Here is a 25,672-nt window from a genome sequence, read left to right on the forward strand (position 1 = left end):
GTTCTCAACTAGATTCTGAAATACAAGAAGTAACACACACTTAACTGTATATAATAGGGTTATAAACCTTTGTGAGTTCTAGTGAACTGACTCTGGAGTGATTTATTAATATCAGAACCTGGAAGTAGATTGCAACTCTATGTGCATAGTTTTGTGCATGGTTACAATAGATAGTTTAAAAAAAAAAAACCCAACGACTCTGAATTCTCTTTTCTGTTCTGTATTGTGAGTTGAAGTGTATGCAGTAGCATGTAATGCAGAATATGTCCACTTTGTGTCTAGAGGCAAGTATATGCTGCCTTTTTAACATCTGTGGAGAGATGTTTTATATTAAATTGCTTGCAGTCTCCCAGTGGTGCAACTAAGTTTAAGGAACTTGTGTTGCTAAAATTCCTAGCTAGATTCCTGAAAAAGTCTAACTTGTAAAAGTCATCAAATCTTCCCAGACTCTGGGTTGCAGTATACTAGTGACTCATGAAGAGTTTTCCAGTGGAACTTGGCCAAAGATCTACTGGGTAAGATTTTGTGCTGTGCCAGTATTGAACTCTCACAGCCCAGAGGGAGGGGAGAGCTAAGGTACCTTTAAGCCACTTTTGTACTCCCCTGATCCTGGGCTACTCTGGGGGCTGGATGGGGCCTGTCAAAGTTATGGATGCTGTCCAAGGCTGTGGTACTGTCCAGAATCTCTGCACTGCTGCAGCCCTGCCCCCCTCCCCCCCTTGTCCTGCCCCCCTCCCCCCCTTGTCCTGCCCCCTACTCCAGGGCTTGCAATGAGGTTGTTGAATGGCTGTTGTCCACAGTGCCTGTGCAAGGGAATTCTCCCCTAGTCAGAACTGGGGCTTATAGGGCCCTGTACAAGGCATGACTTCTCCCCTGCTTGCAAAGACACATTGCCACACCCACAATTTCCTTTTAGCAGTTTTATTATCCAAACTTAAACAAACTGTTTCTCAGCTCACCCTTCACATCTTGGGCTCTCTTTGCCCCCCATCCCAGGGGACTATGGTAGTCCTGCTGCTTCTGCTTCCTGCCTCTCTCTCAGTCGGTTATATTATCACAGCCTGTCCTCCTGTAATGGAGCAACCTCTAACCATTTATAGCCCAGGTGCAGCCCCTACCCCCTTAATGCGCCCAACTAGGAGCACCTGCTGTGGCACAGGGGAGCTGGACCTATTTCAGCCACAGGGGCCAGCCTCCGTCTGACATGCCCCCTTACACTGCTCTGGCCCTTTTATCTGATCTAAAGGGGCCAGAGAGGGGGTGAGGATCTCACTCTCCATTTATATTATACATACTTCTAAAATTGCCAGTATATCATTGGCTCTATTCTGGCCTCCATAACATTATGAAGCAGACCAACTAGCAAACATTGGACGTCTTATCACCCACAGTACAGTTTCAACAGGTGCAGGGCTTTGCAGATCCTCATTCTAGGACTGGGAACTCTTTTCCCAGAATTCATCCCAAGAGAGTAAGCATCATTTGCCAAACCCACCACTCATCAAAATCAAGGCAGTTTTAAAAAATGAGCTCATGTCAGGCTGCCAGCAAAACAATTGTACAAGTTTTTGTCTCCATCTCCCACTGGGTCAACTAGAGATACCATTGCTGAGTATAAGAATTGAGCTGTAACAGCCCTATTAAGTATACTTCAGATGTCAAATCCTTTTATAATTCAGGTTTGGGTTCACTACTAAGCAATACTTGACTTCAAATGACTTGACTTTATTGAAAAGTGCATTCCATTATATAGTATTATTAATATTGATATTTTTATGAAGACGGTTTCATAAATCGATTAGTGCCATACAATACATAAGAACATTACATTACAAACTAGAAAAGTGAACTGTTTGAAGTCTGACTAAAAGTAGTGAAAAACCTCTTGAGCTCACACATTCTATCAGCACAGAGCCAGATACGAAGAAGCCCTCTATACCTGGCGATTGCACAATAGCAGGTTCTCTAACCAAAAACATAAATCCGTGGCAGAAGTGTACATGTGAGCCACAACTGCATAGTTATGATAGAATCAATGAGTGTAATAATAAATAATAATAATAGTAAAGTTGAAGAACTTTACAAATGATTACAGATTACATTTTATCCTCTGGCCAATGTGTATCTACTGTAACTTTCTGAATAATGCTGTAACATGGGAGTTGCATGGTGTGGAAAAAAGTAGGTGAGGTGCTGTGTTCTGAATGGATTGTGAGTGAGAAGTAGATAACACAGAAGACATCTATATAAAAGTTTACCATTTCCTTAGATTTTGAGATGAAAGCCTTTCTAGTCAGCTTTAGCATATACTCCATATTCCTTTTGAACTTTTCTAATGGCTCATTTATATAACATATTATATAATTAAAATGCTAAAAGCTTATCAGAAAACTATAGCTGTCTTATCTTTTTGTAGTTGTGCCATATTGACTGCCAGGCAGAAGGTGGGATTCCCTCATATTCTTTTGCCTTAATGGTGATATTTTTTCTTCAACAAAGAAAACCACCCATTTTACCATCCTATTTAGGCACTTGGGTAAGTTTTTTTTGACAATATAATAATCCTACTCTTGCAATATTTTTAAGGGGCAGTGCTACACGGGTATTTTACAGATCATAAGATGTGTCATACTAGATTGAATAGTCTAAATAAAGCACCTAGCACATTTTTCTTTGAGTGGTTGACTTGTGCCTGTTGCTTCTGAGGAAAGTGAAAGACTCTCATAATATTCCTGGACAATTGTGCAATTCTGTGCTTTGGATCGGGGGGAGGAATTTATATTTTAACTCAGTTGACACACTGAGATGTGATTACCCTTTTCTTACCATTCATAACTAACATTAGCAGTGTTGGTGAAATTATCTTTTTGGGGCCCTGAAATTGCCATTTCTATGTTTTGTTCCAAGTATGGTATGTGACATACAATCTTGTTCTCAGAAATCATTTAACTGTATTTAGATTGAAGGCTTTGATTTAAAGAGGGCAGATGACTACACACTGAGAGGTATAGAAGAGGAGAAGTTTGTAAGATGGGAATACAAGCCAACAAATAATGGAGCGGGGAAAAATTCAAGTGGTGTAGAAGGCAAAGCTAAAGCTGAACAGCAAAAAGGTGGTAAGAAGTCAACAAGCTCAGAAACGGACAACCAAAGTAATGCGAAGGAGAAACATGGCAAAGTGAGTCATTGTTTTATCTGAATGGAGACCACATCTGCTGTCTCTCACCTCTGCTGTCTGATCATTAAACTTTTTATTAAAAAAAAAAAAAGTAGAAAAAAACTGGAATTTTCATTTCTTATTGCTACTAAACATTCATGTTTGTTTCAGTCTCCCTTAGCATTTGAAAAACCCCACCAAATATCCCTGGGGCAACTGTGGTTAGAACTGTTGAAGTTTTACACACTGGAATTTGCTTTGGAGGAATATGTCATCAGCATACGGGTACAAGAACTCTTAACCAGAGAGAACAAAAACTGGCCTAAAAGGCGAATAGCCATTGAAGGTGCGGTAATGTTCTTTTTACCAGGTCTACAGACATTATGCTTTATTCTTTGGATTTTACTTATCTAACATTTATTTCTAGTACTTGGACAAGAAATTGCATTAGATGCAAATAGAGAGGAAAGTACAAGTTTAGCTGGCAAATGTACAAAAGTTAATCAGGCTACTTGAGGACGTGTCATCTACCCAGCACTGCAGTATGAGTACAATGACGCCGGAAATATGGAGTACCATTTCCCCCCAGCCTTTTCTCCTTCTGTTCCATCTCTGCAATACTGTTCCTTTTCTCCTTGAACCATCTCCATCTATTTCATTCCCCATTCTCTGTACTTTTCTCCACCCATTTGTTCTGGGGGTGTGGGAACATTACCTTTGCAAGATCCCATACCACTGGGTCTTCTAGTTGCCTCTGATCATCAGTTTATTTCCTCTGCTTCTGACATATGGACAGAGCAGAGAGGAGAGCATTGATCAGAGCGAATGGAACCAGCTCAGTGGAGTAAAACATCCCATGGGCCATATTCCCACACTGGGAAGCTGACTGTCCGCATAGTGGGATGATGAGTATGTCCTGGAAAATATATTAAAAACTAGATGTCTGACCATAGGTAATACATTTGAGAGCCTTGAGGCGGAGTATATTTGATGGTGATACCTAATGTGGTATGTGATGATGGGAGAAAGAATAATTCCCTTTCTTTGCCTAAGTTTTATCCATGTCCATTTGGAAAACATTAATCTTTTATTTAATTATTTATTATTTTAAAAAAATGAAACAGTATTTGTTAGGAAAGATCAGAAAATAATGTACCAGAACTCTGGATTGTCAGTGGTGATAGAAAAGTGAGGAAGTGGAAAATGGTTAGGAAAGAAGATACCGTTTTTATAGGAGATTGAGATGGTGAGACATCCAGGAGGAGGTGTAGGAGAGATGGCTAGATATGAGAGACTGGACAAAAGGGGTGGAGGTTGAAAGTAGGAGATAGATTGGTTAGTTATCAGCTTAGAAATGGTAGTACCTGAGGTCTCATAAAGCACATAGAGGGAAAAGGAATGGACCAAGTAGAGAATCTTAAAGAATGCCAACAGAAAAGAGGAAAATAAGGAGTCAGCAAAGGGATGCCGAGGAGGAATTGGTGAGGTCTGAGGAGAACAGGAAGAAAACACTGTTAGGGAAGGTAGAAAGAACAGTAATGAAATGTGTCAAAGGCAGGAGACAAAGGGAAATAGGATTTGAAAAATTTCCTATCACATTGCTAGAAGGAGGTTTGTTAATGACCTTGGTGAAGGAGGTTTTGGTAAGATGGATATCTGTATTGGACATGATCAAAGAAACGTTGGGGAGGGGAAGTTAAGTCTGTGGGAATAGACTTTGAGTTTTGGAGATGAGAATCCAACCTAGTCATCATCCTGGAAACTGAAGTCCCTAAGGGTATGTATGTCTACACTGCAAAGAAAAACCTGCAGCACTGCACCTCAAAGCTCGGGCTCCAACCAGAGCTGGAACATCTACATTGCTATTTTTAGCCCATCAGCGCGAGCCGTGTGAGCCTGAGGAACTGACCTGGGCTTTGAGACTTGGCGCAGCATGTCTTTTATTGCAGTGTAGACATACCCTGAGATGAGAGTTAGGGACCTAATAGAGCCTAATATCTGAACCATGAGAAAAAAAGGAAAATGTGTCAAGATAATGGTCAAATGGTTATTCTAAGAGGGAGGGATTATATCCTTTTAACAATGTTTTCAGCTAAGTTCCATGTGATGAATTTTTAGTACAGGAGTTGATGTAAGAGGAAGAAGCAACCCACCTTGATATTTAAGATCTGAGATGGAATTGTCAGTAATTGCAATTATGAAAGTCCTCTTTGGACTTGTAAATCACAAATTTGATCTGGAAGTTACAAAGAGAAACTAAATATGAACTCTATGAGATCATTTTACATAGTCAGTTTCCTGACTGTTGCTTCACTTTTAAATAAATTATCAAATTAAATCAATGAAAAAAATCAAAGAAGGAGAAAATATTGGGCAGGGTTACCCGAAGATTGGTTGTAATGTTTGGATATTTATTTTACTTTCAAGTTTAGGAATCAGCCATAATATGGGATTTTTTTAACAAAGCAGAAACAGTACACAATTTTTTATTAATTAAATCAGACATTTACAGTAAATATATGGTGATTACACAGAAATATCTAAAGACTCTCTTGGGATCCAGTTCCTTAAATGGTACTTAAGAACAATATATGTCTATGAGCTATTTATTCCATTATATCCTTCAACCTTGTAATGAAAACAATCGGGTACCAGGATGAAATGAAGAAGAGGATGTATAACATCATAAATATAGTTCTGGACTATATTATAGGGTTCTGTAATTTGAAATACAGAATATTAATAACTTATGCATTTGAAATAGATTATTGTGCAAATATTACTTGATGTATAGTAGTAAATTAATACTTGAATTGTCTTTTTCTAGATCCTTTTGCACTAAAGAGGAATGTTGCACGAAGCCTAAATAGCCAGATGGTGTTTGAGTACATCCTAGAGCGATTCAGGACAGCATATAAATATTTTGCATGTCCACAAACTAAAGATGGGATTAAATCCAAATCAGATACCAAGAAAAAAGAAAAGGAAAAAATTAGCAGCAAGAAAGATGCAAAATCTGGAGAACCTGTAGCCAACTGTTGCCTTCCACAGGGAGAAAATGTTTTAGAGAAACAGAATGCAGGAAATGGATGTAGTATACATGAATATGAACTTGAATGTAATGAAATGGAATTTACATCCAGGAAATGTATTTCTGAGAACACAGACAGTTTGTTAGTAAATAAGACAGATGCATTGGACTCCAATTATGATGAAGACAGAGAGGAAACAGTATCTCTTATTTCTAAAGAATGCTGTGAATTAAAGCAAAAATCACTCAAAGAGAAAGATGATCTAGAGCTTTCAGAAACTTGTCTAAATAAAGACAAGCTAAGCCACCATTGTAATTGCAGTGAACGTTGGTTCCATGACCCAAATTCTGTTAATGAATTTGTTGATGTTGAAAGTGGACAGAGTTCAGTAATGGAGTGTTCACAGAAGAATAAGTGCACTAGCACATCAGCTACCTCGCACAACTGCAAAGCAATGGTAGATGTTTGTAACCTTAAAGATGAAGATAAACTCTCCAGAGAAGAAATGCATTATGTGTTTGATAAATTTATTTTAACTTCTGGAAAGGTAAGATGCATTTTAAAGTTATGTAAATGGTGGGGTTATTTCACTCCCACATCAATAAAACATACACTTGGATGCAAAGTATCTCCTTTCACTACCTGTTAGAACTGTATTCCTGCTTCCAAACTGTTAGACTGCCAGGTGGGAGAATTGTTTAGTTGTTGTTCCACTCTCTGTCATGAATTACTACTCTCCCTGTTTCAAATACTTGCTCCCTCAACACAGGTGAATGTATTGTTACAGGGCTGAAAGAAGTTAACATGTCAGGGTATCACCATGGTTTGAGAGGAGTTACAACATAGCTTTACCAGCAGCTTGACCCATGTACCTATGGTACAAAGAGATGTATAATTATCTTGGTTATAAAATGTGATGTTCCTCATTGTGTCAGACTAGAGAAGTATAGGCTATTTTCTAACTTTCATTACTTTTCCATAGTTGGGAAGTGCAGTGTAGTTGCTCACCATCGAAGAGAAAGAAAGAACTGGATAGCCCATCTTTTTTGGGCCCTAATATTTTGTTTGTTTGTTTTTTATTTTTGTTCATTTGTAAGAAGGCAAATTATTATGTTGAATAAAACTTATTGATAGCAGTTTTATATCATTTTCCAGTTTTCAAAATATTGTACAAACATGACCTAATTTGACCCTAACTAAATGCAACAGTTATTTACTAATGTATAGCTACCACCCTGGCTATAACTATCCCCAAGGACTGGAAGATTGGCTTTCCTTATATTCTTCTTCTCTAGGTAAAAACAACTGATACATTTCAGTGTGGAAAACTCCAGATTTTCAGTTTTAAAAAAAGTAACTCAGAGAAAAGATTTGCCAGTGCACTGATAAGAAGTATGCAGGCATCTTCCTGAAGATTAGATGTTTTAGAGCAAATTGACATCACTCAGTTTTCACCCAGCCAAAAGTGTTGAGAGCCAAAAAGGCCTTATCAAAAAATAATCAGTGACTCCAGCTTGATTACATCTCCTTTCTTTTGACTGCCACTGAAGGAATTAAATGGGAGTTCAGGGTATGTGCTGCTTTAATTCTGGTAGACTTTATAGGAGTACTGCAATTTCTACAGTGTCTTTATTAATATAGTTAGTAAATTGAACAATTGTTTCTAGTCACCATGTTTTTCAATATTTTAGAATTAGTGAATCTTATACTTACTTTTTATTCATTATTTGGAAGAGGAAAACAAGCTTTCCTGCTTTTTAACTTCATTGCTTTCTTAACTTTGAATGAACTACTCATTGAACTGAATTAATTGAATAAACTGAAATGAGGAAAATATTCTCTTTGTACCTGTAGAAGAGGCTATTGTTATCAAAAACTAGTGTAGCATTTCAGCAAACTCTGGTTCCACGTGCTTAGCCAGTAACTTCCATGAGTTTGCTGTTTTGACTTTTTTACAACTTGGTAGGAAACCTACCGGTATTTAATTTAGATTATTTTAATTGATTGTAATAAGTTTAGGCCTTAACATAGGTTGTTCATTTCAAATAGTTTTTTTCCTAAAAAATAAACCTGTATTTAATGTAAATAAAAAAATCCAATTTAAATTTTTAAAAATTCATTGTATTTAAATTAAATAAAAATATATTTAAATTTTGTTTTAAACATTGATTTTTATCCACTCCCATCTTTTCATGACACGTTGACACTTAGACTGTTCTCCAGTCTGTCTCAGAGTGTCAGATAACATGTGGCATTAGAGATGATAATATAGCATGTTATGAAAGCGGAGTTCCTAAGGGCCTAGAACTGTTGTGAGTGATAGTTGTGTAATTATTAAAATATTTCGATTCATTTCAGACTTTTTTGTAAAAGTCCAATTTATTAAAGGGACACTGTTAATAAACACATTTCTGCCCAAAAATCTTTTCGGTTCTCCTTGACTTTTAGAGTCAGGAGAGAATTATAGGGCAGAAGGTTTTTTCCCCCTAAGCTCTGTTGGATAGGGGGTTAGGTGGAATTGATGGAGCTGTAGTAATTGGTAGAGGAGTTATGCTCTTTTGTATGTTTAAATATTGTCAAGGATGCCAAGATCTCTGGATGAGAACTCCCCCCTTCTCCCCCTTTGTAAATCAAAATAGGTAACCCTAGGGTTAGTGTACCTGTAACTGAAAGAGAGTAGCAAAGAGAAATGTATTTGTTTTTTCAGTTTGTTTACTGATCTTTGTGTAGTCAGTTCTGTTTTTCAGCATAGTCAGTCAATCACTTTGGGCTTGTCTTCACTACTGGGGAGAGCCACGCTGCTGCAATCGATGCAGCAGGTGTCAATTTAGCGGGTCTAGTGAAGACCTGCTAAATTGACGGCAGAGCGCTCTCAGTTGACTCCGGTACTCCAGCTCCCCGAGAAGAGTAAGGTAAGTCGACCGGAGAGCATTTCCCATCGACTCAGTGAAGACACTGGGGTAAGTTGACTTAAACTACGTCGACTCCAGCTACGTTATTCATGTAGCTGGAGTAGCGTAACTTAGGTCAATTTACCCCGTTAGGGTACAAGCCCTGTGTTGCCCATGTTGTTTGTGTGGGTCTTTCACATAGTAATAGGCAAGAGAAAAACACTGTAAAAAGTAACGTGATAGTAAACACAAAAACTGCTAGGGGGGGTCTCAGAGACAAGTATAGTATCTGAAACTACTTTCAACTCTTCTTTGTAAAAAATTGATTAGAAATCGAATCAAATATTTTTCTTTATTTACTAACATGACATTTTAAACCTATATAGCCTAATCCTGTAGTCCTTACACAGGCAAACCTCCCATTGATGTCAGTGGGAACTTTACCTAAAGAAGTACTACATGGCTGGGCTTGTAACATTACATTTTTATAATCCTTAACAGATCAGCCAGTGGGTCACTATCTAGGAGGTTTATTGTGCATATACTTGGTGGCTAGTTCCCTTCCTCCTCATGCAAAGCTCTTGATTTCAGCTCTTGATTCCCTCCTCTTCTGACCTCTCCTTTCCCTTTATCCTCTGGCAGAATTCCTGAACTCTGTAGTGCACTGCAGGGGCAAAAGGTGATTTGTCAAGGGGTGCTCTTTTATTGTTCTCTAGATAAACGCTGTTATTGCTCACCACAGTCCTATGGAAATAGTATGCATTCATTGAAATATTTTAAAATTTGTTTATTTTATTTCTTCTAATAGCCTCCAACTATAGTATGCAGCATCTGCAAACGTGATGGCCATTCCAAAAATGACTGCCCAGAGGATTTTAAGAAAATTGATCTAAAACCACTACCACCAATGACAAACAGATTTCGGGAAATACTTGATATAGTGTGTAAGAGATGCTTTGGTAAGTACAGTATTACTGTTGGACTAGTGTAGGACTTTTCACTTCACAGGCTGTAATTTCTAAAAATTAAAGCCGTAGAGCCGAATTCTGTTCCCTTTAATGTGGTGCTTACTTCATTGACTTTAGTGGGAGGAAGTTACAGCAATGTAGCTGAAACAGAATTTGGCCCATATTGTTTTGTCATGTAGTTTGAAGTCAGTAGAGTTATGCTGACAAAGAATTTGGCCCCAAAATGTGTTTAAGCAAGAGCTTTCATCTTTAGTTATTATTGGTTTTGGAGAGAACAGGCAGCCAACGTGCATAAAGTACTCCTGACAGAATTCTGCACACCTGTGGGAGTGCAGAATTCAGATGGTCTACATATTTCTGTAAAATGAAAAAGAAATATGCAGGGGGACACGCACCTCTTCCCTGGTAGCCCAGGCAGTGCATCTGTTCCAGCGTGCCTGAAGCAGCCTCAGAGAGGCAAATCACTGCAGGGAGAGGGAGGCTGGGCGTGTGTGCCTGTGTGGGAGACGTTGATCACTGTCGTGGGGCGGGGCTGGCCAACAAGCGAGAGAGACTGTGTCCCTATCGCTTCTACTGCGACTCAACAGGCATGGAGGTGGGGTAGGTCTTTTTATTATGCCCAAGGAAGGCTCTGTACCTGAAACAGAAATGTAGCAGCCTGCCTGCTAGTTAATTGATATCATTCTGTGAGGCAGAATTGTAGCAGGCTGCCTGCCTAGTAACATGTCTGTAACTTCTTGAGAATCGAAAAAACCACTTAATTAAATATTAGTATCATATTACTGAAAATTGTTTGTTTTTAAATTAAAGAAAATAGCTTTTGTAAACACCCTCCCCCCCCCCACACATATTTTGTCAAAGTTCCTGTTGATGGTTAATTGATCTCATTACCTGAGGCAGAAATGTAGCAGCCTGCTTGTGAAGTAACATTGTTAATGTTCCTATTGTTTGTTAATGGTTCCCATTCTCAGTCGATTCCCCCAGGAGCATAAAACATGTAAAAGTTTAAGACACCTACATTACCAGAGTGATGTAAAGCCTTATAATGACAGTAAGGGAATCAGCTAGGAAAATCTATGTGCTTTCTCACTTTTTTCCTGTGGCAAAGTGGCGCAATGGGATTAGATTACAGCACAGGATTTATTTTACCTATCCATTAAAAAAAAAAAAAGCCCTCAGTATTAGCCGGATTCTACAGCTCTTATTCAGGCAAAGCTCTTATTGGCTCCCAAGAGTTTTGCCTGAGTAATGACAACAGGATCAAGTCCCAAAGTAAAATGCAGTCAGTACTAACTACCATAGAAAACATCAGACTTAAAAAAAAAATCGGTATTCAAAGAGAATAAATATTAGCAAATACTTTAATTCATAAAATCAGATATTTAGGACCAAAAATATAGTGGAATGTTAAATCAGAGTCTAACTTTTTTTTTTTCTCAGATGAATTATCACCTCCTTTCTCTGAGCAACAAAACAGAGAACAAATTCTGGCAAGTTTGGAAAGATTTATTAGAAAAGAATACAACGGTATGTAATAATAGGTAACCACTTATCATTCGTTGTTAAAATTTCTCCCTTCATTCCAGTTGTCCAGCTCATTAATATAGAATTGTCTTTCTTTGTTCCTTTGTCTACTTTAAAATGGTGGCGTCTTCCTTTTGAGTGTGTATATAAAGGTACCTGTAGACATATAAACTCAATCCCTAACTCTGCCCTGGCCCCTTTGTGCTGCCCTAGTGGTGCTGGCAACTGGTGCATCTCCACAGCATGGAGGAAAGCCTGCATGATGAAGGTTGACATAACCAAACCCTTGCTGACCCCAAGCACAGGAAACATGCCACGGGAGGGAAAGAGTGTTATTGGGCTATAGCCAACTACATATAGGTTCTAGTAGCATTGTGGCCCATGTACTTATATGGACCCCATCAATATAGTATTTGAGTGCCTCTGAAATCTTAATGAATTTATCTTCGCATCACTTCCATGAAGTAGGAAAAATTATTCTCTCTCTATATATATATATTGTGGAAACCAAGGCATAGAAAAACTAAGTGACTTGTCTAAGGTCACACACAAAGTCTGTAGCACAATCAGGAATTGAACCAGGTCGCTTGAGTTCCAGTCTATTGTCTTATCCAGAAGACCATTCTTTCTTCCAGAATTGGCCCCAAGATCAGGTAGCTGTAAATGTTTCTTTTGCAGCTCCACCCTTCAGCTGTGCCCTGTGCTTATTGGTGACAGCTGAGGATTGAGGGCACTATCTTTCTGTCACAGAAACTTAAGACTGAAGGTTTCTGATTCCATCAAAGGTTTGAAAGCAGTTATGAGCTGATAGATATAGTTTCTTATCATTGATTTCAAAATGAACAAATTACAGTGATCTAAAACAGGTCATTCAGAAAGAAATCCTTCTCAATTATATTACCATGCTTATTAATACATGAGTGAAAATAAATTTCAAACAAAAATGGAAATGAATAACCCAAAGTGGAAATAAAATGTTTCATTCAGAAACTGCATTGACTTCATTATTTGTATCTTATACCATAGACTATGGTTAATGGGCACAGAGAAACATCCCAATCAACCAAACTTTCCTGTAACAGAAAATGGAATTTTCATGTTGTTGTTGGAATTATCATGATTTATACAGGGTTATTATCTGTATTTATTACCACAACACCAATTTAACCTTAAATTCCTTTATTACATCCAAAGCCCAAATAATACACCTCAACCCCGATATGACGCGACCCGATATAACATGAATTCGGATATAACGCGGTAAAGCAGTGCTCCGGGGGGGCGGGGCTGCACACTCCGGCGGATCAAAGCAAGTTTGATATAATGCGGTTTCACCTATAACACGGTAAGATTTTTTGGCTCCCGAGGACAGTGTTATATCGGGGTAGAGGTGTATGTATACAATTGCTCTAAACATGCCTATAAAGCCTAAATAAGCAATTTACTACATCCAAAGAGTAACAAACCATTTATAAGCTGTTTGATCAAGGTACTTACAAACGGATTAAACCCAGGGATGCTTAAACCTATATTGTCAGCTTCAACTTGGTCAGGCAGGTATTAGCAATGAACTCCTGAGTTTACCTTTTTATACCCATTAACAAACAAGTGATGTCATTGCCAATTATCGGACCTTAGCTAAAGCCAGATGAAGCAGTTTCTTACATAGCCAACTATTTACTGTGCTTGGTTCCCAATTAACCTTGTTTTATTTCTATTACTGCAGCCCAACCTTAAATAAGATAACACTGGTATTTCAAATGGTCACTGCCAGTTTAACACAATTACTTCTTTCTCATGATCTCATTCTTTTTGGTCACATGCTTTGAGCCTAATGCTCATGCAAATATCCCAACTCAATTTAAAACCATAGTTCACCCTGGTTTAATGTGAGCCTATATCCCTACAATTGCTAAACCTTGGGAAGTATAAATGAACCAAAAAAATCACAAAGAATCAAGTACAAATAGCTGTATCTTAGTTTCTGTGTTATTAATGTGTATTATAACTAGTTTTTTGCATGTATTTATATACTTTTCAAAACAGTTAAAACTGTATTGTACTGTAAAAAAGCAATGCACGTAGAAATTTGTATGTAATAATTAGTTACTGAGTCCGTAACACAGCCGGCACATCAAAAATTGCATTTTAATTCCTCATCAGTTGCACATAGAAATTAAAATAAAGTACCAACTACTTCTGTTGTCTGACATGAGATGTTAGAGGTGTCCAATAGAAACTGATTTAAAAGTCCATTAAATATATTATGCAAAATTGGGTCCAGCCTCTTATCTCAAATAAGCAATTTCCTGTAGTAAGCAGTGCCAAAAGATATTACAAAAAAGTGACACTTTTTGTCTATTCTTTTGGTTAGATAAAGCCAGACTGTGCTTATTTGGCTCTTCAAAAAATGGATTTGGATTCCGGGACAGTGATCTGGATATCTGCATGACCTTGGAAGGCCATGAAAATGCAGAGGTGGGAGTTCAATATTTGAAAATATATGTTGCAATTACATTTTATACTCTTAAAATGAAGAAAGATTTATGATCCTTCATTCATTACTCCATGAAATATAATATTTGTTCAGTTTGTGGGGCGAGGATCCATAGTTCATTGCTCAGATTTTTCTATTTATTTTTCTAGAAACTAAATTGTAAGGAAATAATTGAAGGTTTGGCAAAAATTCTTAAAAAGCATCCAGGTATGTATTTTAAATGTACTCTACATGATATTTACAATTACATGTATCTGCTTGTATGTTTAATATTTATGGAAATATTTTATCCTGCCTCCTCAGGTTTAAAAAACATCTTGCCTATAACAACAGCCAAAGTGCCTATAGTAAAATTTGAACACAGACGCAGTGGCTTAGAGGGAGACATCAGCTTATACAATACTCTAGTAAGTGTCTCTTTCTGTAAAAGCTAATGCATACTTTGCAGGATTGTTTGGAAAGTTTGCCTACAGATGGTAATACTTGGACGTCTAAAAGATGGAGATAGCATTAAAGTTACTAGGGAATAATTCTGAATCAGAAATAAAAATACCATATCCAATTTTTTTTACATATTTTAATTCAAATAGCCCCAAATCCTCAGCCTAGTGCCCAGCCCAGGTAGTTGGTTAGCTTTGTGGCACAGTGATGGAGAGGCCTTCCTTTTTTGAACTGCAGAGTCACTGTGGCCTTTCAGCTTAATGGAGCCTGTTTGTCCTTCAATTTCTGGCTCTCTTCTTACACTGTGGAAACAAACAGCTTCTCCTGCCATGGGCCCCTCCAGGCCAGCAAAGGAGGGGCCAGGATTTGCCCCAGATTCACTCAGTTTTTGAGTGATTCCATCTTTGAACAAGCTGGTGTGTTCAGGTGCTAATTTTTACAAATAAACTGGTCTGAAGTCAGCCTTTAATTGTGTTCTTGCAACCACACTGAAATGTTGCATGGGTGTCACTGAGCGTAGAATTTGCCTCCCTGTATATTTTGGCTCTCTACCTCCCCATGTCTGAACTGCAGGCTATACCATATTAAACTATAAACTATTGTCTAATACTTGTCTGTTTTCCAGGCACAGCATAACACACGAATGCTGGCTACATATGCAGCTATTGATCCTAGAGTGCAATATTTGGGATATACAATGAAAGTTTTTGCTAAGGTAATATAAAGATACAGTACAACATGACTTTATCATTATTTATTATTTGTATAGCACTGTGCTCTGTGCTAGACTGTCATTGTCCCAAAGAGCTTACATGATGCTGATGCCAGCTAGAAAGGAGACAAGCAGAATCTTCTTAATCTGAGAATTAAGATGCTACCTCCTGAGTGGCTGTGTATGGGCTTGTCTATAAATGTGCACTAGAAGGGTGTGACTTTTAAAGTGCACTAAGTGGCCTGTGTAGACTCTGCTGGCACAAACTAAATCTTCCCAAGTATTCTTTAGAAATCACACCCCTCTAGAGCGCATTGCTGCTCCATGTAGACAAGCCCTTCGAACCAAGTTTTGCCCTCAGGTATGTATGGTGAGTTCCCATTGAAGCCAGTGAAGTTGCAAACATATTCCAGAGCAGAAATTGGCCTTAATGCCCTCTGTTGGCTGTTGAACCATTTGTGTTTGATGGAAAGCTTTTTTTTTGAAAAAGTAGGTTTTAATTTCTTGAACTCAAGCCAGCTACACCAACAAAAAAGCTTTAACAATATAATTGGGAATCAGAATGCACTGTGCATCCAGATAGTAATTTTTCTAGCTAAAAAAAATATTATTTCTTTCCCCTATAATCTTGCAGAAAAGCGTAATAGAAATTGTTTTTTTGTGCAGGGAGATCTTGGAGATAAATGGTATGTGGCTCTGTAAATGACTTGGCATGCAGCCTCTTTGTTTGTTGACTGAAACACTATCTCTTTATTTGCTCTACATTATTTAATTGACCACGTGAATGGATTTTCATGAAAAGACTAGCAGAATTTGTTTTATTATTGCTTTAGGGCTGTACCATAATACAAGCTGTTAATGTACTGCTGTCCCTTGAGATAACTGAAATATACTTCTGACTTTGTTCCAGAATGTAACAGTCATTTGTCCATTGTATTATCACTTATGCTGATAATTAATTTTCAAGTTGGGATTAGACTCTATATTTACATTCTTTGGAAGAGCACAAAGGGAGCTGAGAGAGGGATGGTGTCTAAGCCTAGGACTGGAAGCCAGGAATTCCTGACTTTCTCTGGCTGGGACACTCCTCCTGTGGCCTGCAAATCACTTAAATCCTTTTGCCTCAGTTTCCCTGTCTGTCAAAATTGGGATAGTGGAAGGTTTGATGTGTTATAAATAACAGTGAATTTGAATTAATATTTACTAGGGCTGTCAAGTGATTAAAAAAATGAATCTCGATTAATCACAGTTTTAATTGCACTGTTAAACAATAATATAATACCATTTATTTAAATATTTTGGATGTTTTATATATTTTCAAATATATTGATTTCAATTACAACACAGAATACAAAGTGTACAGTGCTCATTTTATATTATTTTTGATTACATATATTTGCACTGTAAAAAAGATAAAAGAAATGTATTTCAATTCACCTCATAAAAGTAGTGTAGTGCAATCTCTTTATCATGAAAGTTGAACTTACATATGTAGAATTATTATTACTATTTTTACATAACTCCCTTTAGCTGAGGGAGCCCTTGTATGCAAGGGAGGGTGGATTTTACCTCAGGCATTTGGCATGCGGCAGGGGAGGAGAGGCTGGTGCAGGGAGGCTGAGCTTGCCAGGCATCTGTTCTCTATAGCAATGTTTCTCAAACTTTTTGTGACGGTGACCCCATTTTGACTAAAAAAATTTTTTTTTACCTACCCCCTAGAAAAAATTGTGCCCCCCTACCACACCTTCAGCCCTGCTCAGGGTGTGGGGCTTAAACCCCCCTCGGGGTGGGGGGCACCAGGCTTCAGCCCGTCTCGGGATGCGGGGCTCTGGCTCCTGCTGCCCCTGGAGCAGTGGCTTCAGGCCCCCAACCCCACTGCCCACGGAGCAGTGGCTTCAGGCCCACCCACCCCCGGAGCTGTGGCTTCTGCCACCCCTGGAGCTGCAGCTTCAGCCCTCCCTCACCTTCTGCTGCCCCCGGAGCTGCAGGCTGGGGCCTCAGCCCTCCCTCACCCCCTGCCGCCCCTGGAGCAGCGGGCTGGGGCTTCAGGCCCCCACCCGCCCCCCACGGCCCCTGGAGCTGTGACTTTAGCCTCCCTGCGACCCCCAGAGCTTGGGGCTGGGGCTTCAGCCCTGCTGCAGATGTCTTCCTCCCCGCCCAGAGGCATGCGATTAACGTGTTAAAAAAATTAACACATTAATTTTGTTTTCAGTTAATCACAGGCGTTAACTGCAATTAATTGACAGCCCTAATAAGGTGCTGTTAAAATTGCACTGCATTGTGTTTATGTATTTAGAGTAAAGTGAACTGCCAATAAGAGTTATTTGTATGCTAGACGTGGGAACAGAGTTTAAAAGCACATTTGTATGTTACCACGTGAGCGCAGTATAAGTAGCACAAAATACTGCTGTCATTTTTCCAGACCAGGTTAATAAATGTTTTCCATTTTGATAATAGTTACAGTTAATATATAGGTAAAGAAGATTTTTTTACAGTAATGCAAGCATTTATATTTTCAAAATATTTTAAAGGGAATTTGCCAGATTAAAAATGGTATTTTTCATAATATCTTATGTCCATATCTGTGTTACTAATAAAACCATAATAAACTGTATATTTTTCAGTTTTAATAAGGCAATTCACCCTTTATGCCTGATGTTTGTATTTCATAGAGCCCCGGCAGTGGAAGTAGGCTAGTTGGTTTCACATTTAGGGGGTATTATACACTAGCGTAATGTAACAATTAAGAAAGTTGCAAATACCACAGGAAAATAACTAACTTCACATAAAAATCATTAAAATAAAAATTTTAAATTAAAAATAAAACTAAAAATACGGAAGCATCTTTGTTAACATAAGGTTAGGAAAACGTTGGTTTCACAACATTGAAATTTTGGAACTAAATTGAGCTGGATAGCAAAATCTGCACAATTTTAGAGGCTGCTTTGGAAAATTTGGGCCATAGAATTTGGAAAGACATTTTCCCATCAGATCATTGAAGCTTTATGAGTTGATCAAATTTTGTTCCTAAACTACTTGACAGTGTCTCTCTAAATTTGTTGACATTTATCTTTCAGACTTGATTCAACAGTTTTTAATTCTGAAACAGTAATTGAGTTTTTGTTCATTGCCATAGTTCACAGAGTTAAATACCTTGTCGTTTAATTTTCATTCAGTACTTTGTTCAAAATGTATTTTGTCTAGCGCTGTGACATTGGAGACGCATCCAGAGGAAGTCTATCTTCATATGCCTATATCCTTATGGTGTTGTACTTTCTGCAACAGAGAAATCCCCCAGTTATCCCAGTTCTTCAGGAGGTAAGTTTTCAGGAAAAGATGTAATGGAAAAAGTGGCATTGTTTTTTCAAGTCAGATTTGAGAGTTTTTGGTCCTAGGGGTAAGGGGTGCAAATGAAAATCCTGGGCCTCTTTTCATCATCCATTTTCTAACTTTTACTTTGTAATGTAAGTAAAACTTAAAAAGAAAACAGCAGCAAAACGAGGAATGTATTTTGGACCTGGTTATGTGCTACTGCATTCACTTTCTTGGGTTTGGGTCAAATTACGGTGTTTGTACAATCAAGAGAAAGAGGACTCAATCAGCAAGGAGGTGTAATGATGGCCCAAGTTAGAAGTCCTGAGTTCTAATTCCAGCTCTGCTATTGACTTGCTGTATGACTTTGGGCATATTACTCAAATGCTCTTCAGCTTCCTCAGCTGCAAAAGAGGGGTGATGTTTATGTTCCTACCTGTTAAGGTGTTGGAACAATTAATGTTTCTATCGCTTTGAAGATAGTGTTACATAAATGCTAAGAAATTTTACTAATAAAATAACATTATATACCTTCATTATTGTTTAAGGTGAGGCAAACTGCACTTATTCAGCCATCTGCCTTTCCCTGAAACGTTGACATTCTCTGGAGTTCCCTGATAGGAGTAATTCTCAGATCTATCTGCCTTTTCCTTCTTTGCATAAAAGAGGAACTCTGGCTGAGTCACTCTATTTGAGACCATTACTTCATTGACACTACTTTAATGGTCTGGTAATTGCTACTTCTGGGGCTGTATTTAAGTAACAGCTGAGTCTCCCTTTGGCCAGGGCCGCCCAGAGGCGGGTGGGCGGGGGAGGGGGGGCAAGTGGGGCAATTTGCCCCGCGCCCTGCAGGGGCCCCCACAAGAATATAGCATTCTATAGTATTGCAACTTTTTGTTATGGAAGGGGCCCCCGAAATTGCTTTGCCCCAGGCCCCCTGCCTGAATCCTCTGGGCGGCCCTGCCTTTGGCCTATCCAAATTAAAGTCATGATGGGTGAGGCCAGCTATGGTCTGTTTTAATTTAGAGACTTAATAGGAAAGAGGAGCTGAGTGCAACCAGGTGGGATGATTTTATGCACATTTTCTTAGTTCTAAGGAACAAAGAAATTAAAATACATGAAATATTTGGTAGATGAGCAGAATTGCCTTTAGGTAAAATGCATTTGAATGTTTTCCATGTAATGCCAAGCACCTTTCAAACAAGTACTGAAATAAAAAGCTGTTCTTGCAATAGTCTTTGCAACAAAACTGTCACTGTTTTATGATTACTTAAACCCAAGGTGGCAGTGAACACTAGGAAGATAACTGTTCTTGTGTTTTTGCAGATATTTGATGGAAAACAGATTCCTCAGAGAATGGTTGATGGGTGGAATGCCTTTTTCTTTGATGACATGGAAGAGCTGGTAATGTTCCAATTCCAAAATACTCACTAAAACTTAGGGCTTGAATACATGGGAGAGCTTTACCAGTTATACCAGCATAGTTAAATTGTCATGATTATACTGTTATAGCTCCCTGTGTAGATACTCACACTCCAGAATAAGAGTAAGCTAAACCGAAAAACCCAAACTGCTTCCAAAGCAACGTAAGTTAAAGCAGAAAAAGGCACTCTTGTACTGGAATAAGTGTCCACGTAGGGAGTTATGGCAGTATAAAAATATCCATTTAAAGTCATGGCTTAGTTTATACAGATATAACTTTTTCCTGTAGACAAGCCCCTTATTAAGATGTGTAGTTCAGGGGGGAAAGTACTTGGTTAATTGTGCCACGAACTATGTCTTAAATTGCATGTAGAAGAAGCGTTTGCCTTCACTTGGAAAGAACACTGAGTCACTTGGAGAACTCTGGTTAGGGTTGCTGCGATTCTACACTGAAGAATTTGACTTCAAGGAATATGTGATCAGCATTCGGCAGAAGAAACTACTAACCACCTTTGAGAAACAATGGACATCCAAATGCATTGCCATTGAAGGTACCTATTTGTTGAATTTCTGTTCTGTTCTGCAACAAAACAATGAACACATGCTTGGGGATCTGATCTCCCATTGATGCACAGGATCTTTACATGGGGAACTCCCATTAATGATAATGAGACTGTAGTTTGCAAATCTTACAGCATATGTAAATGGGACAATAAACCCCTAACTTTTCATATTTCTTCTGTGCGTAATTCACATCTATTTTAAACCCACTGCAATCAATAACCCAAAAATTGCCCTGCTCCCACCTATGAGTGTGTGTAATATGGGACCTTACACATTTAAATAGATGTATTAAATGAGAGAATATTTTATGCTGCAACATATTTTGCTCACTCTTGGATATTTTTCTTCCTTCCCTTAGATCCTTTTGACTTGAATCATAATCTTGGTGCTGGAGTCTCCAGAAAAAGTAAGATATTTATTCCTACTACAGAGCTCTTACTAATTTCTAAAGCAAAGTGCCTTTCTTTTGTCTTCCAATGATTTTATCTTCTCTTCAATAGTGACCAATTTCATAATGAAGGCATTTATCAATGGGAGAAAACTGTTTGGTACCCCATTCTATCCAATCCTGGGAAGAGAAGCTGTAAGTTCTCTTTGTTTGTGTCTTAAGCTTTAGTATAGTTTCCTTTCCTATATCCATCAGAGTGGTGTATTCTCTTGGCTTCTTTCAAATGTGTATGACACGCAGTCATGCATAAACTGAATAAAAAAGGTACAGCTGGATAGAAGGCTGAGTACGAGGCATATAGAAACAGACCAGTAGGTATTTTCAGCATTTTCAGAGAAGGGAACTATGTAGTAGATCAAACCCTTTGCAGTAGTAAGTACTGCATTGGCAACTTCTCAGAAGCACCTGAGTTGTATATAGATTTATATAACTTCTTTTATTAAAAAAAGAGTAAACACACAACCATTGTAATTAGATTTTATTTGATAAACAAATAAAACTTGCTTATTGCTTCAGTTCCTCGGCAATAAAAATGTGAAGCTGATGAGCTTTGTTCTTGTCTTACACTTACAGACCGGGAGCAGCATTTGGCTCTCCAACTATGTGCTAAGCAGCTCTAATGTAGAAAATACATCATCAAAAGGGAAGAGAATCCTAGATTTTATCTAGGACCAAAAAGTTGAGTGTGAAGCCTTAGAATAATGATCGATACTTGTTTTCTTGATAAAGCAGTCAGAAGACTCGTTGCTTAATCAGCTTTAAAACACACTAAAGGCTTTAAGAACTTTGGTGATGGTCTGAATTAGTTGCTAAATAGAAGGAACAATCCCATTAGGCTTTGCACATACCCAGTATTGTTAATTTCTACACTGGGTGGTAATGACTGATTGCTCATTAAGAAAATAAACTTTTCAAGCCTAACCAATAGAACGTGTACTGTCCACTGTAAACTACTATCAGAAATTCATTCCCATTGAGCGATCAGTTTTTCAAAGAACCTGTGCTTGCAGACTGATGTTTCTGCCATGAGGAAGGGTCTTAGTTGAAACACCTGTATCTTAGACAGAAAACAAACAACATCTTTGAAAAACCTTAAAATAATAGCTAAGCAGGTGGCCAGCTGGGATTATCTAGATAAGGAGGGATTTTCAAAAGCACTAAGTGAGTTAGGAGTGCAAGTCCCATTGATTATTAATAGAACTTGTGCTCCTAAGTCACTTAGGTGCTTTTGAAAATCTCAACCTTACTGTTTGCTTATATCTTAAAAACAAAACAAAAAAAACCCCACCATCAAAATCTGCAAATTGGACATATAACTAGTATATGTAAATAAGTATGGCTATCACTATTGTCATGGTTGTCCTTCCTCCACTCCTTCCATTTTTTGGTTATACTCGCTTGTATTTTGTCTTAACTTGCATCATATGCTCTTTGTGGGAGGATCTGTTTCTTACTCTGTGTTTGGACAATATCTAGCCCAGTGGGTGCTGATCTGATTGGGGCTTTTGGGTGTTGCATATATACAATTAATAAGTAATAAATTAACATGTTGGACTTAGTTTTTTGTGTTTGAGGAATAAAATGAACGAAATGTATGTGTGTCTTTGTAATAACCACATCCCAGATTATTATTAATTAGCCTCCTCTCAAGCAGCATCTGTGTTTATTGTTTGCAAGGGCATTCAACAAGATGCCCCAGTATCTAAATGGAAATATCTTCAATTTGCAGTGCTCTGTCCCAGGGTCTCATCCAACATTTTACAGAAAAGTTGGCCAAGTCAGCATATGCCCTAACTGTGCATTCTAACATCAGGGAAATACCATGAATTATAGTATTATAATGTTTTATTTATTCAAAGCACTTTTATAAACAACTAATCCCCACACCGCCAGATCACACCCCATTCATACAGATGATGTTACGTGATTTCCCCAAGTCCACAACGGGAGTCTGTTCCAGAGCTGTGATTAGAACAGGAGAGTTACTACACTCACTCCTGTAGACCAAGCTGCTCTCTTTATAAAACACATATTTTGACTTTAACTTAGACTAAGTTAAAGGCTGCATGGAGTTTGTCATAGAATGAACGTGAGAGGGTAGCAAATGAAAGCATGCCACCCCACTTTAGATCTTTGGGACAATCTGATTTATCTGTCCTCTCTGGCTGTTGTAAATTAATAAATGAATAACTTCTCTAGTGTAAAAGTCTGACACTTGTCTGCAGGAATACTTCTTTGACTCCAAAGTATTGACAGATGGGGAGCTGGCACCCAATGATAGATGCTGCCGTGTCTGTGGAAAAATTGGTCACTACATGAAAGACTGTCCAAAAAGGAGAAGGTGAGTAAAATACATGAAGCAGTCATCTTAAATTAAAATTTATTTAATTCAGGTCATCATATTAAGTGAGGAGGACTTTCATGGCTTGCATATTCAATGCAGATAAGAAAAACGTATTACAGAGAATACAATGTTTTTCTTATCAAAGCTTCCCATTTGTCCTTCTTAAGAGTCCGTTGACCTCATCTTCCCACCCCCTTTTTGCTTTGCCCAACCACAATCAATGACTAACCACAATCAATTCCCAGTGCTCTCCTGACAGCACGTGCACACACATGCATGGCTGAACTAACAAGATATGTGCTAAACACCAGTATTATCATCTGCTCTTTGTTGCAAACAATCCTGTAGCCTTTGTCAGTACATTGTCTATTTAGATTGTAAGCTTTGGGAGGGGGACTACATTTTACCACATGACTTTAAAGTGCACAACTGTATAAACTATTACAGTGTCTTATTGTATTACTTATGATGAAGAAACAGTACAGCTTAAGGAAAGGTTGTTCCTTATTCCTCATGTTAATTCCAGTTTGCCATTTCTTCTGCCAGTGCTCAACATTTGAAAGAGCATCACTGCTTCGTGCTGCACCCATCAATGCTGTTACTGGGCCAGGCCCAGGATGCTAATGTATTCTTCCTGAGAAGTAATACCTTCTGTTGTAGCACCTCCACCATCCAACACAAACTGAGTTCATTGACTCCACTACAAGCTGTTCCTTAACCAGCTCAGGCTCTGGAAAGTGTTTCCCTGCGGGCTCTGGGGTAGTTGTATTCCAGTACATATGTTGGTCATGATATTCCTTCACTGGACATAGGAACTGTAGAACTGTACAGACGATGTTTTGGCACCAGTGTTAATAAACTTTACCATGTAGGCTGAAGAAGAAGGAGAATGAGAAAGACGATGAAAAAGAAGTGAAAGAAGAGGACAGGGAGACTAGAGAGAAGAGGTGTTTCATCTGTGGGGATGTGGGACATGTTCGAAGGGATTGTCCTGAGTTCAAACAAACTCGACCGAGAAATAACAGCGTGCCAGGTAAACAAGCGGTCTCATCTATGATGGTTTCTGTTATTGTCATTAGAAAGTTCTGAGGCTATTCTATTTGGGTTTCTACACCACCCTCCTCAGCATTGCACGTTCTCACATTTGCAGCCCAAGACACCCACTGTCACTGTCATCACAAGCTTCATTATAAGCACCTCTTTTCTCTAAAAGGGATGTTGCCTCAAGCTTTAGAATCTTTGGACCAGATTCTTGAATCCAGATGTGCTGAGTTCATCACAAGACAAAGTGAATGGATGGAAGAAGATGTATCTAAGTCACCTTTCCACTCTCTTGATCCTGGAAAAGTTGGGGAGGTATTTTGGACCCCAGCATAATTTAAAGCAACCTAAGCACTGCTGTAAGTTAAGCCACTAGGAACAGCCATTGAAGGGTCTGTTTTGCTGGCTAAGGATTTAGCATGTTAGGCAATGCCATTGGCCTACCCACACTACACCATGTTGTAAGGGCCAGGAGTGGCTGGTGTAAAGTTAGCTACACCAGCTTAATCCCTCTTGGGTATTCCCCTATGTAAACAGAATCCTGAACTGTTTTATGCTGCATGACCAGCTCAAAGCAGCCACAACCGGGGGCAGGGATCCTAGCTCTTGTTCACTGAGACCCACGGAGAAGTAGACCAGGGGTTCTCAAACTGAAGGTCATGACTCCTCGGGGTTGCAAGGTTAATATGTGGGCGTCGCAAGCTGTCATCCTCCACCCCCAAACCCCACATCACCTCCAGAATTTATAATGGTATTAAATATAAAAAAATGTGTTTTTAATTTATAAGGGGGATTGCATTCGGAGCCTTACAGTGTGAAAGTGCATTCTCTTATAGCGATGACAGCAAGGGGATGGCGGTTTAATTAACACTAGATTTTATTTGCCTCTTCGCACATATAAACATACTTTTAAATTATAAACCTTTTTCTGTGTTGAAGTGCTTTATAGTTGGAGATGGGTCTAAGATGTAAAGTTGAAATCCAAAATCCTTTAGAGTTTAATGGTGTTTGGATCCAGGGTTTTGGTCATACACCTCTCTTACATAATCTTATCAGGCTCCCCTGCACCTCTCTTTCTGAAATGATAAAAGTGTAGTTTCTCACTGATTGGCAAGAGTGGGTTAAGGAAAGATCCTTGGGACATGACTGAGTGGTCTGAGGGGCCCAACAGCATAAAGCAGTGAGAAAATAAGTGTGAGTATGGGGACTGGGAGTGAGGAAAGAACAAGAAGACCAAACAGTGGTAAATAACCAGAGGAGCTGGGAAGGAAGAGTAATGAGGAAAGTGTTGGGAGAAGATGTCTCTGTTTGGGCTGTCA

General features: G+C 38.6%; 1 protein-coding gene across 6 annotated transcripts in view; it reads left to right on the forward strand.

The window, feature by feature from the left end:
- Positions 1 to 25,672, forward strand: part of TUT4 (terminal uridylyl transferase 4) — a 73,807-nt gene that overhangs the window by 35,825 nt on the left and 12,310 nt on the right. For 5 of the 6 annotated variants that reach the window (XM_026651792.2, XM_026651794.2, XM_026651791.2 and 2 more), the window contains 17 exons: positions 2,417 to 2,536; positions 2,960 to 3,178; positions 3,329 to 3,503; positions 5,985 to 6,736; positions 9,889 to 10,039; positions 11,489 to 11,575; positions 13,947 to 14,050; positions 14,219 to 14,276; positions 14,373 to 14,476; positions 15,136 to 15,225; positions 18,427 to 18,540; positions 19,861 to 19,938; positions 20,330 to 20,507; positions 20,879 to 20,926; positions 21,021 to 21,103; positions 23,194 to 23,309; positions 24,185 to 24,345. In XM_026651792.2, the coding sequence (XP_026507577.1) occupies positions 2,417 to 2,536; positions 2,960 to 3,178; positions 3,329 to 3,503; positions 5,985 to 6,736; positions 9,889 to 10,039; positions 11,489 to 11,575; positions 13,947 to 14,050; positions 14,219 to 14,276; positions 14,373 to 14,476; positions 15,136 to 15,225; positions 18,427 to 18,540; positions 19,861 to 19,938; positions 20,330 to 20,507; positions 20,879 to 20,926; positions 21,021 to 21,103; positions 23,194 to 23,309; positions 24,185 to 24,345 (2,638 nt within the window). Of the gene's footprint in view, positions 1 to 2,416; positions 2,537 to 2,959; positions 3,179 to 3,328; positions 3,504 to 5,984; positions 6,737 to 9,888; positions 10,040 to 11,488; positions 11,576 to 13,946; positions 14,051 to 14,218; positions 14,277 to 14,372; positions 14,477 to 15,135; positions 15,226 to 18,426; positions 18,541 to 19,860; positions 19,939 to 20,329; positions 20,508 to 20,878; positions 20,927 to 21,020; positions 21,104 to 23,193; positions 23,310 to 24,184; positions 24,346 to 24,525; positions 24,913 to 25,672 lie in introns of those variants that run through there. The other variant, XM_026651795.2, reaches the window with a different exon arrangement.

This window comes from Terrapene carolina, unplaced genomic scaffold (genome assembly GCF_002925995.2).
Source record: "Terrapene carolina triunguis isolate 2854851 unplaced genomic scaffold, T_m_triunguis-2.0 Scaffold103, whole genome shotgun sequence".
In the NCBI taxonomy this organism is placed as follows: Eukaryota; Metazoa; Chordata; order Testudines; family Emydidae; genus Terrapene; species Terrapene triunguis.